This window comes from Polyodon spathula, chromosome 11 (assembly GCF_017654505.1).
Source record: "Polyodon spathula isolate WHYD16114869_AA chromosome 11, ASM1765450v1, whole genome shotgun sequence".
Classification (NCBI taxonomy): domain Eukaryota; kingdom Metazoa; phylum Chordata; class Actinopteri; order Acipenseriformes; family Polyodontidae; genus Polyodon; species Polyodon spathula.
The window spans coordinates 42,781,324-42,800,572 of NC_054544.1; the positions used below are offsets into that span (position 1 = coordinate 42,781,324).

Sequence of the window (19,249 nt, forward strand, 5' to 3'; positions counted from 1 at the left end):
AACAAATAAAGAATATTAACAGAGATTTATGTTCTTCATACATCTGTCATACAAATGGATACTAGAATATCAATATTAGAACATCACTCAGTTGCTTATGCCACCAGCTATGCAACTGATAATACATTTATACACGGCTGACTTCTTCCATCGTTCCAAGAAGTTTATTCACACAGGAAGAATCTACATAAAGTTAAGGAGGTATTCCTTTTTTCAGTCATATACTAGGATGGCTTATAAAAGAGGTCACATTTCAGATTGTGGTTTGTAATACCTATATTTTTCACTTAAGAAACTCCTTAATTCAAGACTAACCTGGAGGTCTGTCTGGTAACACATTTACATTAGGTGTCTCTAATTACTGTGTACTTACAAATAATTACAATGTTATTATGCATAGTTGCAATGCACTTAACACTAGAAGCGCCACGGTAGTCATTTTGACGGTTTTCACTTTTAAAATTTAAATTATTCTGCGTTTGTTAAAGATCCGCAGTTGTCTGTTCTTGACTTTTCCTAAATACATGTATTAAATATCCTGACGGCGTTTGAAAGTCAGAATCGCAAAAATAAAGAAAAAGTTATAAGCACTTCTACCTAGAACCGCCAAAAGTAGTCATTTTGACAGCGTTACAATACATGCTTTTATTTTCAAAATAACACACAAAACACTATTTTTATATGTGTACAAGCCCGTTTGTTATCTCTACCTCCACTGAGTTTATAGCAGTATATATTTGAATAAAATATTGCTCTTGAAGTCTAGATATGTGTTATCCAAATATCTATTGTAATCCTATCAGTTCCTTGGAGAACTGCGTCTAGCTGTCTAAGTGAGCATATACAGTTTTGTCTGCTGTTTTATAATATTACTATTACAAGACTTTCGAGAAATCTTGATATTTTTGCGTTTTGATTTGAGAGCAGCTACAGATATATTTGTATCGGCAGCAGGAATTCGTAACGACTTCACTGTAAACAGCATTGCCTGTTTCAAGCTAAACATAATACATGGACAAGCAGCTGTTTCCGACAAAAGCACGGTGCTGCTGGACACAATACACGTCAAATAAACCTGTCAAATTTGGGTTCAAGTTTTGGCTGGTAGTGGACCCTACCCCTGCCTGTGCAAAGATGAAACTCACCCTGCAGCTGGTCAGAGACTGGGTGACAATGTGGTACTTGGGCTGATATAACCGTGCTTAGGAAAAGGGATGAATGTTACCAATGACATTCTTTTATTTCACTGTAATTAGCAAAACACAGCTTAGTTTGAACAGTAAACAAAGCGAGAAGAGAGAGTTTCCACCAGCTGCGCAAAACTTAGTACTCTGTGCAAGCAATAACCAGTGTCCAGTTGCTGCATTTTACAATGTACTAGACATGGCGGCCGTCAATCAATTCCTTCATTTTGTGCAATGAATGCACCAGGGAAAATATCATCTTATGATGCTAGCCACGGAGCTTTGGCAGAAACATTTTGATCAGAAAGCTGCAAAGCGGCAGGGAAACGCAGCTCAACCTGGACACAATGCGCATCAAGTGAAACACGCAACATAAAACAGTGACAGGTAACTAAATGCTATAAAAATGAAACGTCTGATATCTGCGCCCAGTGTGAAAGAGCAGTATGTAGTAAATGCACACGACAAGTTGACAAGCGTTACATCTGTGTGGATTGTGCTGATATGGAGGCTACTTTGAAGTATGGTTCCCTGAATGCGCATTCCTGTTACACAATGTGAACAGAGTTATTTTCTTTTTTTTTTTATAAATAATGATTTCGATTACAGGTCTGTATGTAGGCCTACATCTAACCAGTTTACAGCTGGCTACACACTATCTTCTTTTGAAATGTTTATTTTATTATAGTTTTTCATTTTTTTACGTCATGTATTATATGCGCTAATTTTGAAAATAGCCTTTTATGTTTATTTTTTCATTTAAATACAGTGTTTCTGCGATGAAAATGTTAGCTATTATGTTCATAAATAAAACTTTTGAGTTGTATCTGATAGTTTGCGTTGCATTTTCATATCGAAGCTGTTTAAAATGTACCCATCAAATTGACTACTGCTGGTGGTTCTAGGTAGCATTAACCTGGTGGTTTTAGTGTTAATATTTACATCTTTTTGCAGAATATAAGTATGCAATTATATCAGAAAACGTTTTGGGTTAGGGTTAGAGTTAGGTTTAGGATTAGGGTCATATCATGCACAGTTTTAACATTAAGCACATTGTAACAGTGTAATTATGTGTAGGTACACATGCATTTACCAGGTAACTACTGTGTAAATACACTTAATAGTGTTACAGTCTGCCTTGGACTGCCCTGAATATGAGTTCCCACACAGTACTCAAAGGGTTATCACCATGTGTCTGTCTTGCAGATCCCTGTGAATATTCAGCCTTTCTGAATTCTCGACCTGACACCATGGAGGTGGAGGCCATTCAAACAGTCTCCCAGCTTTGCCTGCAGTACCAGTAAGACTCCCCCCCCCCCCCCCCCCCCCCTTACTTTGTTTAAAATCACTTGACTCAAAATGAAGAAAACGAATAGAAAAGATTTCCAAAGAGGCTAAAGAAAAGATTTAGGGATCTCCCAGCGGCCTTTGCAAGCAACAAACAATGGTTGTGTCTACTTTGGTTCATATGACTTCTGATTCCAGGAACTTATGAGCGAGTAAGTGCAACTGCACTAAATACTGCCTAGATACTTTTTATTTCTAATGTAATATTACAGGTACATTAAAAACATTATTCCATTAATCAACCATGAATTATAGATTAACATATTGCATTCCAGAGGAGCTTAATTAATTTAAACATTTAGTTTTAACAAGCATTGTTTCTATGTCCAAAGTATCATGTATTATAACTTTTTTGTTCTGCTCTTAGGGTCCAGTGCCACATTGTCCACCTGTCCTCTGCCAAAGCGCTTGATATCCTGAAAGCTGCACGCAAGGCTGGTGCCCCGCTGACAGTAGAAACCACTCACCACTATCTGACCCTGTCTGCTGAACACATCCCCCCAGGGGCCACGCTCTTCAAATGCTGCCCCCCTATCCGCACACAAGACAATCAGGTGACACGGCTCACATTTTTAGGCAAAATAATTGCCATCCTCCATGTTTAAAACAAAATAAACACTGTTCAAAGATATGAATCTAATCATGAACCTAAGAGTGAGTCTGTCACACCCAAAAATAACTCAAGCAAGAGTGCCTTCCAAATTAAAAACAAAAGGAACCAGAATAATTCTGGGGTTTAAGTATAAATTACTAGGACAGGTACAGCAAAGGGAGATGAACCAGTTTATCCTAGAAAATAAACAGACTGGTGACCTGAAAAGTATTCAAAATCCTATAAGGGGTCAACAAAGTCACTATTTTGACATCAACCCAGACAGAAGGGACAGACCGAAGTTGTGTAAAAGCTGATTCAGGACAGTGTAGAAGGCACTGTTTCTCACAGAGTGGTGGGTGTGTTCAATGTAGTTGCCAGTTTTGTGCTGCTGAGATCAATTAGCTACTAGTGACTGGCCTCCTCTCGTTCATAGCTGTATTCTTATATTTTCGATCTGTATCAGGTCAGGTATAAGAGGGTAGGAACCAATACAAGCCTGTAAATAGGAAAGCAAGACTGATACATACTGCATTCTGCTTGTAAATACTGTGCATATGCAAGGGATTCTTCTATCATACATCTAGAATTGAATATAGGGTAACAAGTCATCTCTGACTCACTAATAAAACAAAAACAACATGGTCCTAAACTTGTAGTTAAGTGCAAGGAATTATAATAGACTACATTTAGCAAATGATGCAGAACATCTCAGATTTTGTTTCAATCCCCTTATTATTTTTAAACGTTCAGGGTGTCTCTCTTCAGGTCCCCTATCACACTGAACCATCAAAAACGGTTTGCCAACAAAACATGTCTTTGGACGTTACATCATCAATAATCAAATTGGTTTCATCTCAGTATTGTCTCTCACAGAACGCTCCAGAAATGAGTTTCATTTTCTTTTTAACATGCCTGTTTAACTATTTAAAGAAAAATGAATATTATTGCCTAACAGCAAAAAATAAATACTTATAAATGAAAGTACTGTTGTGAGGCGAGAGTGTATTAAATGGAATGTCCAGACAGTAATTTATGTGTACAGAAATAAAATAATTTATTTTTATTTTCTATACACAACAAAAGGATTAAATAACAAACGAAAAACAAAATGGTGTGAGGGAAGGAGTGCAGGGGTGAAATCCAAAACAAACTGATGACTCGTCTTTAATTTGTCTTCGTGGTGACCATAAACAAAAAAAAGACAAAAGAAATGTTAGTATTTCAAAAAAATCCCGCTGCACAAAACCAATCTCTCCCTTCACCCGTTACTCCTCCTACTTTACTTTCGGACCAACCCCGAACACAGTAGTACGTTCCCTTTAGTATGTAATGTCCCGCCTCTGTAGTCAGTGGAACACCAATCCCCAACCGACAAGTGTCCTTATCCTTCACTTGACTCCAGTGGCTGGAAGTTACATACTCGTACTTCCGCCCCTCACCAAGGTGCCGCCCCTCAAAAAGATGACTTTTGCCATGGTCACGAGATCTTGGTAAGGGAAGTCCCGAGTTGGTTTGATGCCATCTACTGTCGGGAGGCTGAATCACAGACCGAAACCCCTTTGACTCATCACATATCCCACCCCTCAGAGTGGAGCCGAAGGAACACTCGGAAACCTCTAACCCTTCCCTTTTACCTCCCTCCCGGGAAAAAAAATCAGCATTTTGATGTAACTTACCCGCACGATACCTTATTTGAAAGGCGAAGGGTTGGAGCGCCAGGTACCACCGCGTAATCCTAGCGTTTGAATCCTTCATCGTGTCTAACCACTTTAAAGAAGCGTGATCTGTGATGAGTACAAAGGGTCGTCCCAGAAGATAGTATTTTAAAGATTCCACTGCCCATTTCACTGCCAGGCATTCTTTCTCCACTACCGAATACCTCTGTTCTCTGGGCAGTAACTTCCGACTGATGTATAGTATCGGGTGTTCTATACCATCTCTCTCCTGGGACAGAACCGCCCCCAGACCAGTCTGCGATGCATCTGTCTGCAGGACGAACTCTCGGCTGAAATCCGGGCTTATTAATGCTGGGGCCTGACTCAAATTAGTTTTAATAGATTCAAAGGCTGTCTGACACTCTGCACTCCACTTAATTTTATTTGGAGCGTTCTTTTTAGTGAGATCAGTGAGAGGGGCGGCTATAGTGGAAAAGTGTGGAATAAAGCGGCGGTAATAACCAGCCAACCCTAACAGTGATCTCACCTGGGTTTTCGTGGTAGGTACCGGTGAATCCAACAAAGCCTGGACTTTTGAAACCAACGGTTTCACTCTACCCTTACCCATTATGAAACCTAAATATTTAGTTTCTTCTTTTCCAATAGCGCACTTTGCCATGTTCGCTGTGAGCCCCGCCCTCCTCAGAGACTGTAAGACGGCTTCTAATCTAGTCAAATGTTCTCTCCAGGAAGAACTATAAATGACTACATCATCGATATACGCAGCTGCATACTCTCGATGAGGTTGTAAAACCCTGTCCATTAGTCTCTGAAAAGTAGCAGGCGCTCCATGAAGTCCGAACGGCATAGTACAAAATTGAAAAAGACCCTCTGGGGTTGAAAATGCCGTTTTCTCACGAGAGGCTTTCGTTAATGGAATTTGCCAATATCCTTTCGTCAGATCCAGAGTTGAAATAAACCGAGCTTGCCCCAGTTTGTCTAAGAGTTCATCTACTCGAGGCATGGGATATGCATCAAACTTGGAGATAGCATTCACCCTCCTAAAATCGATACATAATCGTAGTGACCCATCTGGCTTGTCTATTGGTACTATTGGGCTACACCACTCACTTCGGGAAGGTTCAATTACCCCAAGTTTCAACATACACTCCACCTCCCTTCGAACAGAATCTCTCCGACTCTCTGGAATGCGATACGGTCTCTGTCTAACTCTTAGACCTGGCGGAGTGATAATAGCATGTTCGATCAAATGCGTTCTTCCAGGCACGTTAGAAAACACATCACTGAACATTTTAATTAGATTGCTTACCTCTTCACGCTGATCAGGAGTTAATTGTTCCCCCATCGGGACCTCAATTGCTGACTCTGACTCAATTGAGGGTCCAAAATCCTCTCCCTCCTGTACAGGAGATATAAAATGGACTTCCCGTTCTTTCCACGGTTTCAGGAGATTAACATGATAAATTTGACTTTCTTTCCGACGCCCAGGCTGTCGGATCTCATAATTGACTTTACCAATTGCTCGAATAACCTGAAAGGGACCCTGCCATTTAGCAAACAACTTAGATTCCGATGAGGGCAACAATAACAACACTTTATCTCCAGGTCGAAAGTTCCGAATTCTTGCATTTTTATTGTAGCTTTGTTGCTGCTTCTGCTGTGCCGCTTTGAGATTGTCATGTGCCAATCGACCGACTAATTCTAAGCGATCGCGTAACTGCAACACGTATTTTACTACATTTTTAGACTCCTTTGACTGTTCTTCCCAGCCTTCTCTTATGAGATCCAAGATACCCCGCGGCTGCCGACCGTACAAGAGCTCAAACGGGGAAAACCCCGTTGAGGATTGTGGTACCTCGCGAACTGCAAAGAGCAAGTAGGGAAGCAGTTTAGCCCAATTGCGTTTTTTCTTGATCTACAAAGCGGCGCAACATATTTTTCAAAGTCTGATTAAATCGTTCAACAAGCCCATCCGTTTGTGGATGAAAAACTGAGGTTCTAATTGAACGAATTTTCAATAATTTATATAGTTGCTGAATACAGTCTGACATAAAATTAGTGCCCTGATCAGTGAGAATTTCTTTCGGGATTCCCACCCTAGAGAATATTTTTACCAATTCATTCGCTACAGCTATTGCATTCATAGAGCGTAAGGGAACAGCTTCTGGATATCTCGTTGCGTAGTCCACTACTACTAAAATATACCGATATCCTGACTCTGTTCCCTCCAGAGGGCCTACTAAATCTACACCAATCCTTTCAAACGGTACCCCAATAATTGGAAGTGGAACCAGAGGTGCGGGGCGAACTGACTTAGGGGCAGCTAATTGACATTCAGGACACTCCGATACATACTTCCGCACAAGACCATAAACCCCAGGCCAAAAAAACCGGGCCAGAATTCGTTCCTGAGTCTTTTCAGTTCCCAAATGACCTGAAAATGGAATGTCATGCGCCAATCTCATGACTTCTGACTGAAAAGGCCTAGGAACCAATAACTGTTTTACGAGCTGTCCCGTCCCGGGAGCCCGGGTTATTCTATATAATAAGTGCCCAGATACAGAAAAATGCGGAAATACCACCGGTTGTCCTTCCTGCATATCCTTCCCCTCGATATATCTAACCCGTTTCCAAGCATACTGTAACGTGGGATCATTTTGTTGTTCATATCCCAAGTCAATATCTCGGTCCCAATGGTTAGGTACACAGAGAGGAGTGTCTTTTATTACATGACCTTCCACCTCAGTAACCTCGCAGCCCCGGTTACACTGAATACCTACTCCCTTTCCTTGCCGTTTCAGCGATTGGTTTACTTTTGTGTCAGACCCCTCCCCTTGTCGTCTCAGAGTTCCCTCATATTTTTCCACCCGACGCTCTCTTTTTGTTTTTCTTGGGCGGATTTTAGGGTTAAACAGGTCGGATTGCAACGGAAAAATCTCGCCAATTGTTTTCTCCTGTTGCTTTAATTGTCCCCTGGTAATGTCCTTCCCCCCTTGGTTTTATAAGGCCCCCAGACTTTACAGCCCATTCGGAACCTTCCCCACCATAACCTTTCCCCCCATTCCTCTGTTACCGGGTTCCAAAAAAAACCGGGCAATGGGAAACAATTGCGGGAGACTGGGTTCAACAGGTCTCCTTTTTAACTTTGTTTCCCCCCCTGTCCTTGAGGAGGGCTCCAATCTTCACGCACCCAATTCCATCCAAAATCTCTTTTCCCCAGTCAGAAAACTAAATAACTAGCTGTTGGCCTTACCCTTTAAAAATCATGTTATTTCCTTAGTATCCTACCCTTTTAAGCCCCCTCCGGGTTATTTCCTTGTGTCCTATTACCCTGGGTGTGGTTCGATCTCCCCAAGAACCAAAAATAGGCCCGGTTACCCAGCACTTAAACCCCTCTATCCATTTTTGCCGGTCTCCCTTTTTCGTATTAAACTGATTGGTTGTCCCCCCAAAGGTTAAAAGACCCACCAAAAAACAAGGAGAATAGTTGTTTTTTCCCCCTATGCCAAGAAACAGTCTCCCCCATGGTTCCCCAGCTTTCCGATCCAACCTTTTGGCTTACATGTTTTTTTTCCAAAATAGTGGGTTAAATACAACGAAAATGTTTCCCCAGAATAGCAAGCCTACATTTCCAACTCCTGTCCAGGAATGTAAATAAACGAATTGTTTTTTTTTTGAAGAGGGAGTGGGTTTACGAATTTGGTCCCTGGTAAAACCACATCAGATACCTTAAACCAAAAGTTGTTATTTTTTAAAAAGGCCCGCCAGGTCGCCTTGTTTTAGGCTTTAAAAAAAACCCAACCCTGGGTTCCGAAAATACAGTATAGGGCTAACCCATGGTTTCCCTCCAAATTGGCAACCGAAAAACTCCCACACCAACAATTAGTCCCTACCTTTAGAGCTTCTGACAACCGCAACACCCACTCAAACTTTGTTCATGTTCTGGTGGAAAAAGGGCCATTTTTTTCCCCTTGCCGACATTAAAAAAAAATCCCTGACCCCCCAAACGTTATAGCCTTGTAATAATTCTGTTAAACCATATGAGGTCGGATTGCAACGGAAAAATCAAAAAAAGCCAATTGTTTTCTCCTGTTGCTTTAATTGTCCCCTGGTAGAAACTAAGACCATTTCCCGACCTAAAATACGATCAAAAAACGGCCAGTCTCTTCCCAGGAGAACAGGGTATGGTAAACATTGCGCTACAGCCACTTTAACGCAAGCTGAATAATCACCTACAATAAGTCTAACTTTAGTGGTGGGATAAACCCGAGTTTCTCCATGAATACAGGAGATAGCCACTTTACCCTGTGGCTCCCAGGCTACCCCATCCAAGAGAGCTTGCCGAATCAATGTTTGTGCACACCCAGAGTCCGCAAATGCGTAAGTACTCTTTCCCCCGACCTGTACTCTTAACTGATAAGGGCCCTCCCGACATTCCCCAGTGTTCCTACCTGTTACTGCTGACCAGGATCTTGTCGCCAGGTCCACCTTTATTACTGGACAATTCCTGGCAATGTGTCCAGGCTCATTACATTGGTAGCACACTTGGTTAGGAGGCATCAACGGAGTTAATCTGTCCTGCGAGTCCGCGACCGGCAGGTTAGGGGGATTCTCTCTCGCCCAGGATGGGGCTAACCTCGACCTCCATGGTCTGAAGGTCCGGTTACCCCCTCTGGGCTTCATTGGTTGGTTGGTCCGAGTTAGTTTAGGGGCAGGAGTGGGGTCTGACCCGGCACCTTCGTTTGCGTCTTCGTAGGCCTCCGCCAGGAGGAGGGCATCCTCGAGAGTGGTAGGTCTATTCCTCTTAATCCACTCTCGATTCCCTGGCGGTAGTATAGACGCAAACTGTTCTATAACTATTTTCTGCACCAGTTCTTGGGGTGTATGTTCTTCTGGCCGCAGCCACCGGGTGCACTGATCTAAAAGATATTGTCCCGCAACCCGGGGCCGCATCCCCTTGGACAGCTGGTATTCCCGAAAACGGCGCCGGTATGTTTCCTCCGTGATCCCGAGGCGTGAGAGAATGGCTTCTTTAACTTTAACATAGTCCCCTGCATTCGTGGCCGTCAGGGCTCGATACGCTGCCTGAGCTTCCCCTGTCAGGCAGGGTGCCAATTTCATGGCCCAGTGTTCCCTAGGCCACTCTGCAGCCTCTGCCACTCTCTCAAACGTAATCAAGAAAGCCTCGGGATCATCTTCCGAGGTCATCTTCTGAAGATTAGGCTGAGCTGCAAACATCCGGGCAACCGCTCTCTCTGATGTTGATATTGATAGTTTTTCTACCAGCTGTCCCAAGAACTGGGCGAGCTGTTCCAGGTGCCGTGTCTCTCTCTCCTCTCGCTTCTCCTCCTGCTCCCTAAACATTGTCAAAACTGTAGCTGGATCCATTTTCACTTCTGACACCACGTGTGAGGCGAGAGTGTATTAAATGGAATGTCCAGACAGTAATTTATGTGTACAGAAATAAAATAATTTATTTTTATTTTCTATACACAACAAAAGGATTAAATAACAAACGAAAAACAAAATGGTGTGAGGGAAGGAGTGCAGGGGTGAAATCCAAAACAAACTGATGACTCGTCTTTAATTTGTCTTCGTGGTGACCATAAACAAAAAAAAGACAAAAGAAATGTTAGTATTTCAAAAAAATCCCGCTGCACAAAACCAATCTCTCCCTTCACCCGTTACTCCTCCTACTTTACTTTCGGACCAACCCCGAACACAGTAGTACATTCCCTTTAGTATGTAATGTCCCGCCTCTGTAGTCAGTGGAACACCAATCCCCAACCGACACGTGTCCTTGTCCTTCACTTGACTCCAGTGGCTGGAAGTTACATACTCGTACTTCCGCCCCTCACCAAGGTGCCGCCCCTCAAAAGATGACTTTTGCCATGGTCACGAGATCTTGGTAAGGGAAGTCCTGAGTTGGTTTGATGCCATCTACTGTCGGGAGGCTGAATCACAGACCGAAACCCCTTTGACTCATCACAACTGTTAATAAATGCATATCTAAAAATGTGCTTGTAGCCTACTACTATTATTGTTATTATTAATGCATGTGTATTTAAAATGCAGCTACATTGAGGCATCTCCTACTAATATGTACTATTAGACCCTTACTGGCAATGGAAATAATAAACTACACTGGACTACAATCCCAGGGACAAACAATAATAACCAATACTCAGGAAATGGATCAGGGCACTCTTACTCCATGACAATGTGACCCAACATTGTTTAGTTTTTTTATTAGTATCCCTACACCTCCCTCCAAGGTTAAGGTGGGGTCAAGAACACTTCCTGGCCTTCTTGGGGTTGGCTTTAGATTGACTTACAGAGGTAAGGGTTTAAATGAGTGTGTTTCTGACTCCTCCAGGAGAAGCTCTGGTCTGCACTAAAAGACGGCCATATCGATATGGTGGTCTCGGACCATTCACCCTGCACTGCTGACCTGAAGAAGCTGGACTCTGGGGACTTTATGAAGGCATGGGGTGGCATTTCATCATTACAGTTTGGTGAGTCTTTGATTACAGATGAGAAATCATAGATAAAAGGTGCAACCATCTATTACCTTTTTTTTTTTTTTTTTTTTTTTTTAGTTTTTAGATGAACCTGTTTTTTTCATTTCCAGGTTGCTAGTTGTTCTGAAAACTAGTTGTGTTTGAAAACTCATATATGGAACTACTTGAAAATGGAAAGACAATGCTGTATTGTCTTATATATCTAGAGATATCCAGCTTTCTCAGGACATTTTGACGTTTATCTTTTCATCTAAAAAATGAGCTTTGAGATATGTTTCAATAAAGAGATTAATTAATATAAAACAATAATTAATATAGGGATTTAATGATGTAGACTGCAAGCTTGCCCTTAGTGCAGGACAGGAAAGAACACAGGGTAAAGGCCAGCTGTGGAGAACATTCTGACTGTCATTGACACACCTGTACAATAATTAACTAGATCTGAGGATGCAGCCCTGTACAAAGTTCCTTACACAGGAGCGATTTTCAAATGCAACATAATAGCACTTCAGCGTACTCATAAGTCTGCTTACTCTGTTTTTTCGTGTTATTATGGTGCATTCATAGTTAAATATCAGCAATGAATGCAGCTTTGTACTGTCTAATGTAATAAAGTCTTTGATGAAAAAAAAAAATGTATTGTGTTATTCTTTATATGACCAAATGCACAAAGCAGAAAAAACATGTCAATCCATTGCTACACACCTTACATCACTTCAGGTTTTAAAATGCAGAAGACTACACTTTTGCAATATAAGCACTCTGACTGATCAATTCATCCATTCCAAATGTATCAACTCAATCAGCGTTGGAATATTTTAACTTTACGTTTCATGACATTAGATGTCATGTTCACCCTGTTCCTCAGAGCTGATTGATCCCAAACTGTCGGGTATTAAAGGATCCCAGATTCAGCAGACTTCATAGTCTATTTCATGTACTCATCAATCTGTCTAAAATAATTAAAAAGTCGCCTACCCTCTCTCCCAAGTCTGGCTCCACTTAATTTCTGAATGTGTCCCCAAGTCCTGGTTTCTGTGTAGCGCTTAAAGTATTGGCTCATGTTAACTTTGTCAACACCTTTTAAGATTTTAAAAGCTTTAAAATCTTTTTTTTGTTGTAATCTTCATAACTCATTCCTTTGCTTTGAGAAGTAGAATACAAACCCACACATCTACACTGTTAGAAATGTACTTAGTAGACTGGTCACTGTGCTGATTCCGTTATTCCTAGTGGTCAAGAAGAAAACACCACTTTTTCTCTGTTTCTCTTATCTAACTAGTAAGTTAGTTAGAGTGTCTATGTGTTCCAGTGGCATTCCATTTCTTCTCCACCCTTCCATGCTGTGATTCACAATTGGTTTTATTTTCAGGACTCCCTCTGTTCTGGACCTCTGCCCGAAAGAGAGGCTTCTCGATACCGGAGGTGGTGAAATTTCTGTGCCAGAAACCTGCAGAGCTCTGTCACCTCGGCAACAAGAAGGGTTCCTTTCTTCCTGGCTATGATGCTGATATTGTCATTTGGGATCCGGAGAAGGAGTTTGAGGCAAGTGTGTAGGAATTCTACATTTTTGCAATATTTCACAAAGCTACTTAGAGAAGTGCTAATTGCATTTGCTTCTTGTTGTTGTGTAGAATACCTCTATAGCGCTCAGAGAAGCTTCAGATGCTATACAGTGTTTTTCCTTGTTATTCTAATCATTACATCCCCACTGTAGAATGCTGGCGATCATCTAACACTCTTAAGTCACTTTCACACTGGCACTCCTACCGCAGGTCACAATCCCGCGTAGTGTGAAACCACATACCTGGGTCATACCCGGGTTAACCTGGGTCCCAGTGAGCTACCTCAGGATGTGGGTTGACACACTCTGACCCGGGTTGAGCGAAACAAAATACTTGAGGGCTGTTCGTGAGCCGACGCAAAAACAAACAGCCACGCCTGCGTGCAGGTTTCACTTCCACAAGGAACACTTCTGTTTATTCTGTTTAGCCATGTTTTTGTTGATTGAGACACAGCATGAGCCAGATTGCAGCAGGGATGAAGAAACATTTGCTCTAATCAACATTTGGGTCGACGGTTCAATCCAGAGAACCTTGGATGGAAGCGTCTGTAACAAGCTGCTTCCAGGGCACTGACACGCGCACTGTGCACTTGCATCTGTCACCCAGGTCAACCTTGCTTTATCAAAAGCAGTGTGAAATCACGAACCCGACCCACATGACACTGGGTCCTCTACGGTTAGGTGCTGACCTGGACAGATAATGCCAGTGTGAAAGTGGATCTAGAATGAACAGGTAATTAAACCAACATTAAAAGTGACTAACACATACTCAAATGACTTCAGATTTACAATTTATTTTAATAATCTGATCATCACTTGAACCATCATTTAAAACAATTATTACCATCATTCACTTACTCCCATTCTAAATCAAACAGGGGAAAATAATCCTTTAAAATACTTAGCGCTTCAGCACAGCAAGACACCATATTGACATTTCTCAAGCTTTATGAGTGGACTGTCTAGACTCTAAATGGTTATTGGTAAAACACTTAAGTTATATAGATCTACACCTTTGACAGATGGATTCAAACCAGGCATCTTGCTCATTTAATGACAAGTTAACTTAGTATGTGAATATGAAATTAAAAAATAGAACAGAATGCAACAGTCTTAGAATTCCTATTGTTTCTTTTTTTTTCACCCTGTTATGACACTTCATTTGTAATAATGAAGAACTGAGTACAGTAGTATCGTTTCTATTTTAGTTTTATTAAGATTTCGTTTTAACACTTTTAGGTAACAGACGCATGCATTCATCATAAAAACAAGGTAAGTGATCTGCAGTATGTTAATGGGAATGATTGTTGGTTTGTACACTTCAAGGAGTGATGAAGCTGGTGCACTATCAGCTGAAACTACTTTTAGAAAGCAATTGAAATAGATTGTGGGGCACTTCAGCTTAAAGTATCTAGACATGATGAAGCAGACTGGGGGAGCCACGCTTGTGGGGTCCCAGACACTTGCTTTAGAAGATGGTTCTTTCTACCATGGGACGGGTTATAAGGAAAGGTGGTTATGGCTCCCCGTTTCTTTCTCATTATAAGACACAACACAAATAGTGTTGTCTACTATGGCTCCCAACTAAAATGCTATAATGGGGGGACGATGACAACTGTAATTATGTTGGTAAATTATATTATTCGAAATATATGCAAAAGTCAAAGTTTCAGGGAGGACAGAAGTGAGTGTTGCACATGCTTGAATAGTTAATAAGCATTGTAAGCAACAATCTATACCGAAACAGTAGGAAATAGTACACAACACATGTAAAATATTAAACTGGTAGGAAATTAATTCTGAAATGGTTGATCATATAAATATTTTTAAGCTAACTCAACCTAACTGGCTATATTTGAACAGCACCTCTCAGAACCAATTGGTACAATGTCACATGGAACTACGTGTATGTGCACTGTACCCTACGGTGTTTGCATGTTCCCTAACTCTTTGTCTTTGCAGCTTACCCCTTACCTTGGCTGCAGACTGTATGGAGAAGTGTTTGCGACTCTTGTCAGGGGGAAAATCGTCTATCTCAAGGGAAAGTTCTCCCCAAATCCACTGGGAGAACTCCTTCTTGCACAGTAGAAGGAATCTTCTTGCACAGTAGAAGGAATCTTCTACTGACAAACCAACATTCATTCTGTTTTGTGATTTCATCACAATAATTACACCACAGCTTTTAATCTTTAATGCAAAACCAGTTACTGTAATAATGTCTTTGTTTCATATTACTCTTAACTCTTATTATTTCTACTAATACCAAACAAGCAATGTCAGTATTTTAATTGTTTTCAGCTGTTTGAATTTAAATAAAACGTGCGGTTTCAGAAGTGCAGTTGTGAATGCAATATTTGGCAACTAGTCCACCAAGTCCACTTTCCAGCTAGTTCAAATCAGGCTTAATTCCGATAGTTGGAACAAAACCCAAATAATCTTGCATGCAAGCACCTGGTCTGCTAAATATATTTCTATTTGGTGACATTCTTACAACTTACAGCTAAGCAGCAGTATTAAACATTAAAGCTGGTTTCTAATCCAGGGATTCCTAAACTGTGGTCTGCAGGATGGTTTCAGAGGAGCCATAGCACATACACAAATTCTCTCCCATATGACCCTGTCAGAGCAATGTTCCCTAGACCAGGGGATCAGTGCTGCAGTTAGGTGCCCAGGGTTATTTCAAATGTAACACTGATGTCAGCTTCTGCCTGCACTAACAGTATGTACCATAATACAACAAAGTGCGGTGACTGGAAGAGAACAAAATAGGCAATTATACCAATGCTCTTCATCAACATTTTTCTGTAGCAGTTCTTGATATATTTTCTTCTCCCTACATGAATAAAATAACCCATACCGCTCCTGCTTACCTTTACAGGCAGGTTTATGCTGCATTTGCAGTCAGACAGTGAACGACAGTACAGTAATTATGAAGTGGTTTCTCAAAAGTCCAAGAAATGACACAGAACATAATGAAAGCAGTAGCACTTATACTGGTGCAAAGAAACAACCTCTGTCACTGAAGGTATGCAAATCTAAATTTTGGATGGGGGTCTTTTGTCCAGTTGCCTAATGTCACAGGGAGCCTTGAGCCAAGAAAGTTTAAAAACCCCTGTTCTAATTGATATCCAGAAATGCTGCAAGCAAGCAACTGGAATAATTGTTTTTAAAAAAAATATATAAATAATATATTTTTTTAACGTCAGTTTTGATTAATAAAGAACATGTTGACATGAAAAGGTTCTATTTTGATGATGGCTTCATTAACCGCATGTTAATGTCTCCTCTATTGAAGGGCAGTGTGGCTTGTGAATATTACAATATTGATGAAGGAAAGGCTTTGAAGCAAATTATATTTAGATTTGCAATCTAGAACTGGGTCTGTATGGATTTCAAACCCATTAAACCTGGTCTAGTATCAGAAGCGTCTGTTTCAAATGAAAATGACCTAATTGCAATACATTCTTAAACCATACTTCCAAAAAACTTTCTTTCACATAACTGTCAATACAGTACAATGTGCATCTATGTGTAATAATAATCAGAATTTGTAATACCGGTGTCTTTATTGTATTTTGTTATGGGATTTTTCTAGTTATAAATGGCAGCTGTTTCGATTTACTGATGACCCTGCTGCCTCCTCCTCTCTCAAGTGTGAACTTCAGTGTATCAGTGTACATTGTTGTTTTTTTTTTTACCATTCTAGTACCACAATTCATATTATTCATATAAAAATGAGAAACAACATTTTTTTTAAAGAAAACTTTTTGGTTTCAGGCAAATTTTGCTTTTTAAAGCTGACCAAATGCTTTTCTGTCTACCAGAACCATACCATGCTGTGAAGAAATATTCCATCAATTGTTGGTATTGTAAGTTTTGCTGCTCATGAAATACAAATCAATAGACTGGTTGAGCTCTTTCACAACAGCAAAGGCCAGAGCATGCTCTTGTTTAAGAAGAGACTGAATTCTATTAATGATTATATTGTCCTGTACCCTTTGGAAACTAACTAGGTGGCAGTTTAAATGCTTGTTTGGAGGAATTCATATAACATGACAAAACTTGTTAAGAGACTAACCATTAAAATCATTTCACCACTACACATTTAAAGAGTTATTCAAAAATAAACACAATTTGCAAAAAATAAAAACTTTGTGAATACAGATGTGCCCGGCTCTTTTACACAGTGTTTAAGACTCTCGCTTGCAATGTGTGTGGTCGATGGTTTGTGCCCATGTAATACAAGTATCACGATAATCTGAAAAGCGGTACTCTAGATATACTGCCAAGCACTCCTCCCAGCTTACTCAATTCAGTTCTTCAGCGCTGTCAGTACTCTGCACTTTGACAATGACTGCTGCAAGGCAAACTATCGAGAGAAGAAATGAGTGATAAACACCTGTTTTGCATCAGTTAATGATTTATTAGAATGTGTGAGCTTGAAATTGTTTTTTATATGTTAAATTAAAGCTGACTGGTTAATTTGTGGGGGTTTTATAGTGTGTGTATCTCCATGAGACAGTAGAAGTGTCAAAAGAAAGGTAAATATTTCTTTATTTACCAGGACCCCAGTCCCAAAAGGTCACAGCAAAAACATATGTTTCTGTTTCATAGGGATTGTTTTTCTTTGGCCCAAGATCAATGTGCTGGAGGTCAGGGACCTGCTTATTTAAATTCTTGTCTTTTTATACAAGCGGTCTGCAGACACGGAGTTAGCACACAGTGAGGCCCCAGAGAGGAGTGGTTATTAAGCATGTAGAGGGCTTTGATTTGCAGAGGTGCTCTTTTGGCAAAGCAGGTGACACTAGAAAGCTCCCTGCCTACTCGGATTTCATCAGTTCTGGTACCTCTCTACTATCGTGCCATGTCCTCCCTTACTGTCCCAGTGCCTGCCTCTCTACTCCTACCCCTGAAAGTCCCTTACCGTCTTCTGTTGGGACCTGGACCCTCCAATGTCCCTCCGCGCATCCTGTCTGCAGGAGGTACACCCATAATTGGACACATGCATAAGGAACTGTTTGAGGTAAGGAAATAGAACAGCTTACTGCTTATACTATATGTACTGCCTATGCTTCAGTGCTAAAGTCCCTTAACTGATTTATAGAAATCTATCTTATAAATGATGAATGAATGTGAATATTCAGTTTTCATTTTCTTGGTTGGGTAAACTTCTTATGTATTGAAAGGTATTGGATATATTTGTATTAATGATTCATCTGTAAGTAACTACAGTACTTGAGAACTTGATCAATCAATAGTATACATGGTTGGAGTACTGCAATTTTAAAAGAATAGTCTTACAAAGAATAGTCTTACATAAAAAAAGGCTTGTCTATTTGCAGTAGAGTGCCTGGCTTAGGTGTGGTCCTAAAGCTTGCTGCATCTAAATTTAAGGACACATCTGGAAATTAAGTGAAGATTAACTTAGGATAGAGGGAAGGAGTCACTATTTCACACAAAGAGGGGTGAGGGTAAGAAATGGGCTAACTAGTCATGTTGCCGAGGCAATCACTTGGATCCTTTAAAAGCAAACTTGACAGTTCTGAGATCAATCAGCTACTAGGAACCGGGCAAGATTAGATTGGCCGAATGTTCTTATGTAACGTGTTGGCTTTGCCAGGGTTAAAATGACAAACAAATGTCTGAAACTTAAAGCAAGAAAGTTTTTAGTTCTGAAAATTTCTTGGTTATGGGAGGAAGAAAGTGATTACAATGGTCTAGTGACCTGCTTGTCAGAGGAAAGGGGCTGAGAGGGAGGCAGTGCTGTCTAGAGGTTATCTAAGGAACCTGGAAGGAGGTAGTGTGTTTTGGTGGTTACAGGTGAGGCCCTAGGAATAAGACAGATAAGAAGATCATGTTGCTAGTGGTTAATGCTGAAGAACCGTGAGGAAGGCAGTATGGTGTTAAAGGGATAGGTGACCTGAAGGACTGATTGGTGGCTATCATTTCAATCAGACACCTCCCTTAACCTTCACCCAGCTTCAAACATGCAGCTACGTTCAGGTGACTGGAGGTGCGAGACAATTTTACATAAAACTATTTTTATGTTTTCTTTTTTAAATTATGATATTTATTCTTATTATTTGTATTATTTGTCCTCATTATCACAGTTACCTGGTAATGATGGCCACTTCCTATATCTAAGACATCTTAGCATGTTTGTTCAAGTACAAAAACAGAAACATCAGAAAACTACTATAGTTATAACAATATACGTATGCTTAAAAGAACACATTTAGTTTAGTTTATTCACTTGCATGCATGTTCATTTTAGCATCTCAATCGAATATTATATACTGCTTGATAACCCTGACTTTTGGACCAAAGATTCCCCATTTGTTTATTTCTCCTATTTACCATAT

General features: G+C 40.6%; 1 protein-coding gene across 1 annotated transcript in view; it reads left to right on the forward strand.

Annotated features, from left to right (window-relative positions):
• The window catches only part of zgc:103559, a 39,602-nt gene that overhangs the window by 12,923 nt on the left and 7,430 nt on the right, over positions 1-19,249 (forward strand). Inside the window, exons 6-11 of the mRNA XM_041264670.1 lie at positions 2,391-2,484; positions 2,899-3,085; positions 11,179-11,317; positions 12,696-12,868; positions 14,127-14,159; positions 14,850-17,910. Of these exons, the coding sequence (XP_041120604.1) occupies positions 2,391-2,484; positions 2,899-3,085; positions 11,179-11,317; positions 12,696-12,868; positions 14,127-14,159; positions 14,850-14,975 (752 nt within the window). The 3' untranslated portion in view covers positions 14,976-17,910. The remainder of the gene's footprint in view (positions 1-2,390; positions 2,485-2,898; positions 3,086-11,178; positions 11,318-12,695; positions 12,869-14,126; positions 14,160-14,849; positions 17,911-19,249) is intronic.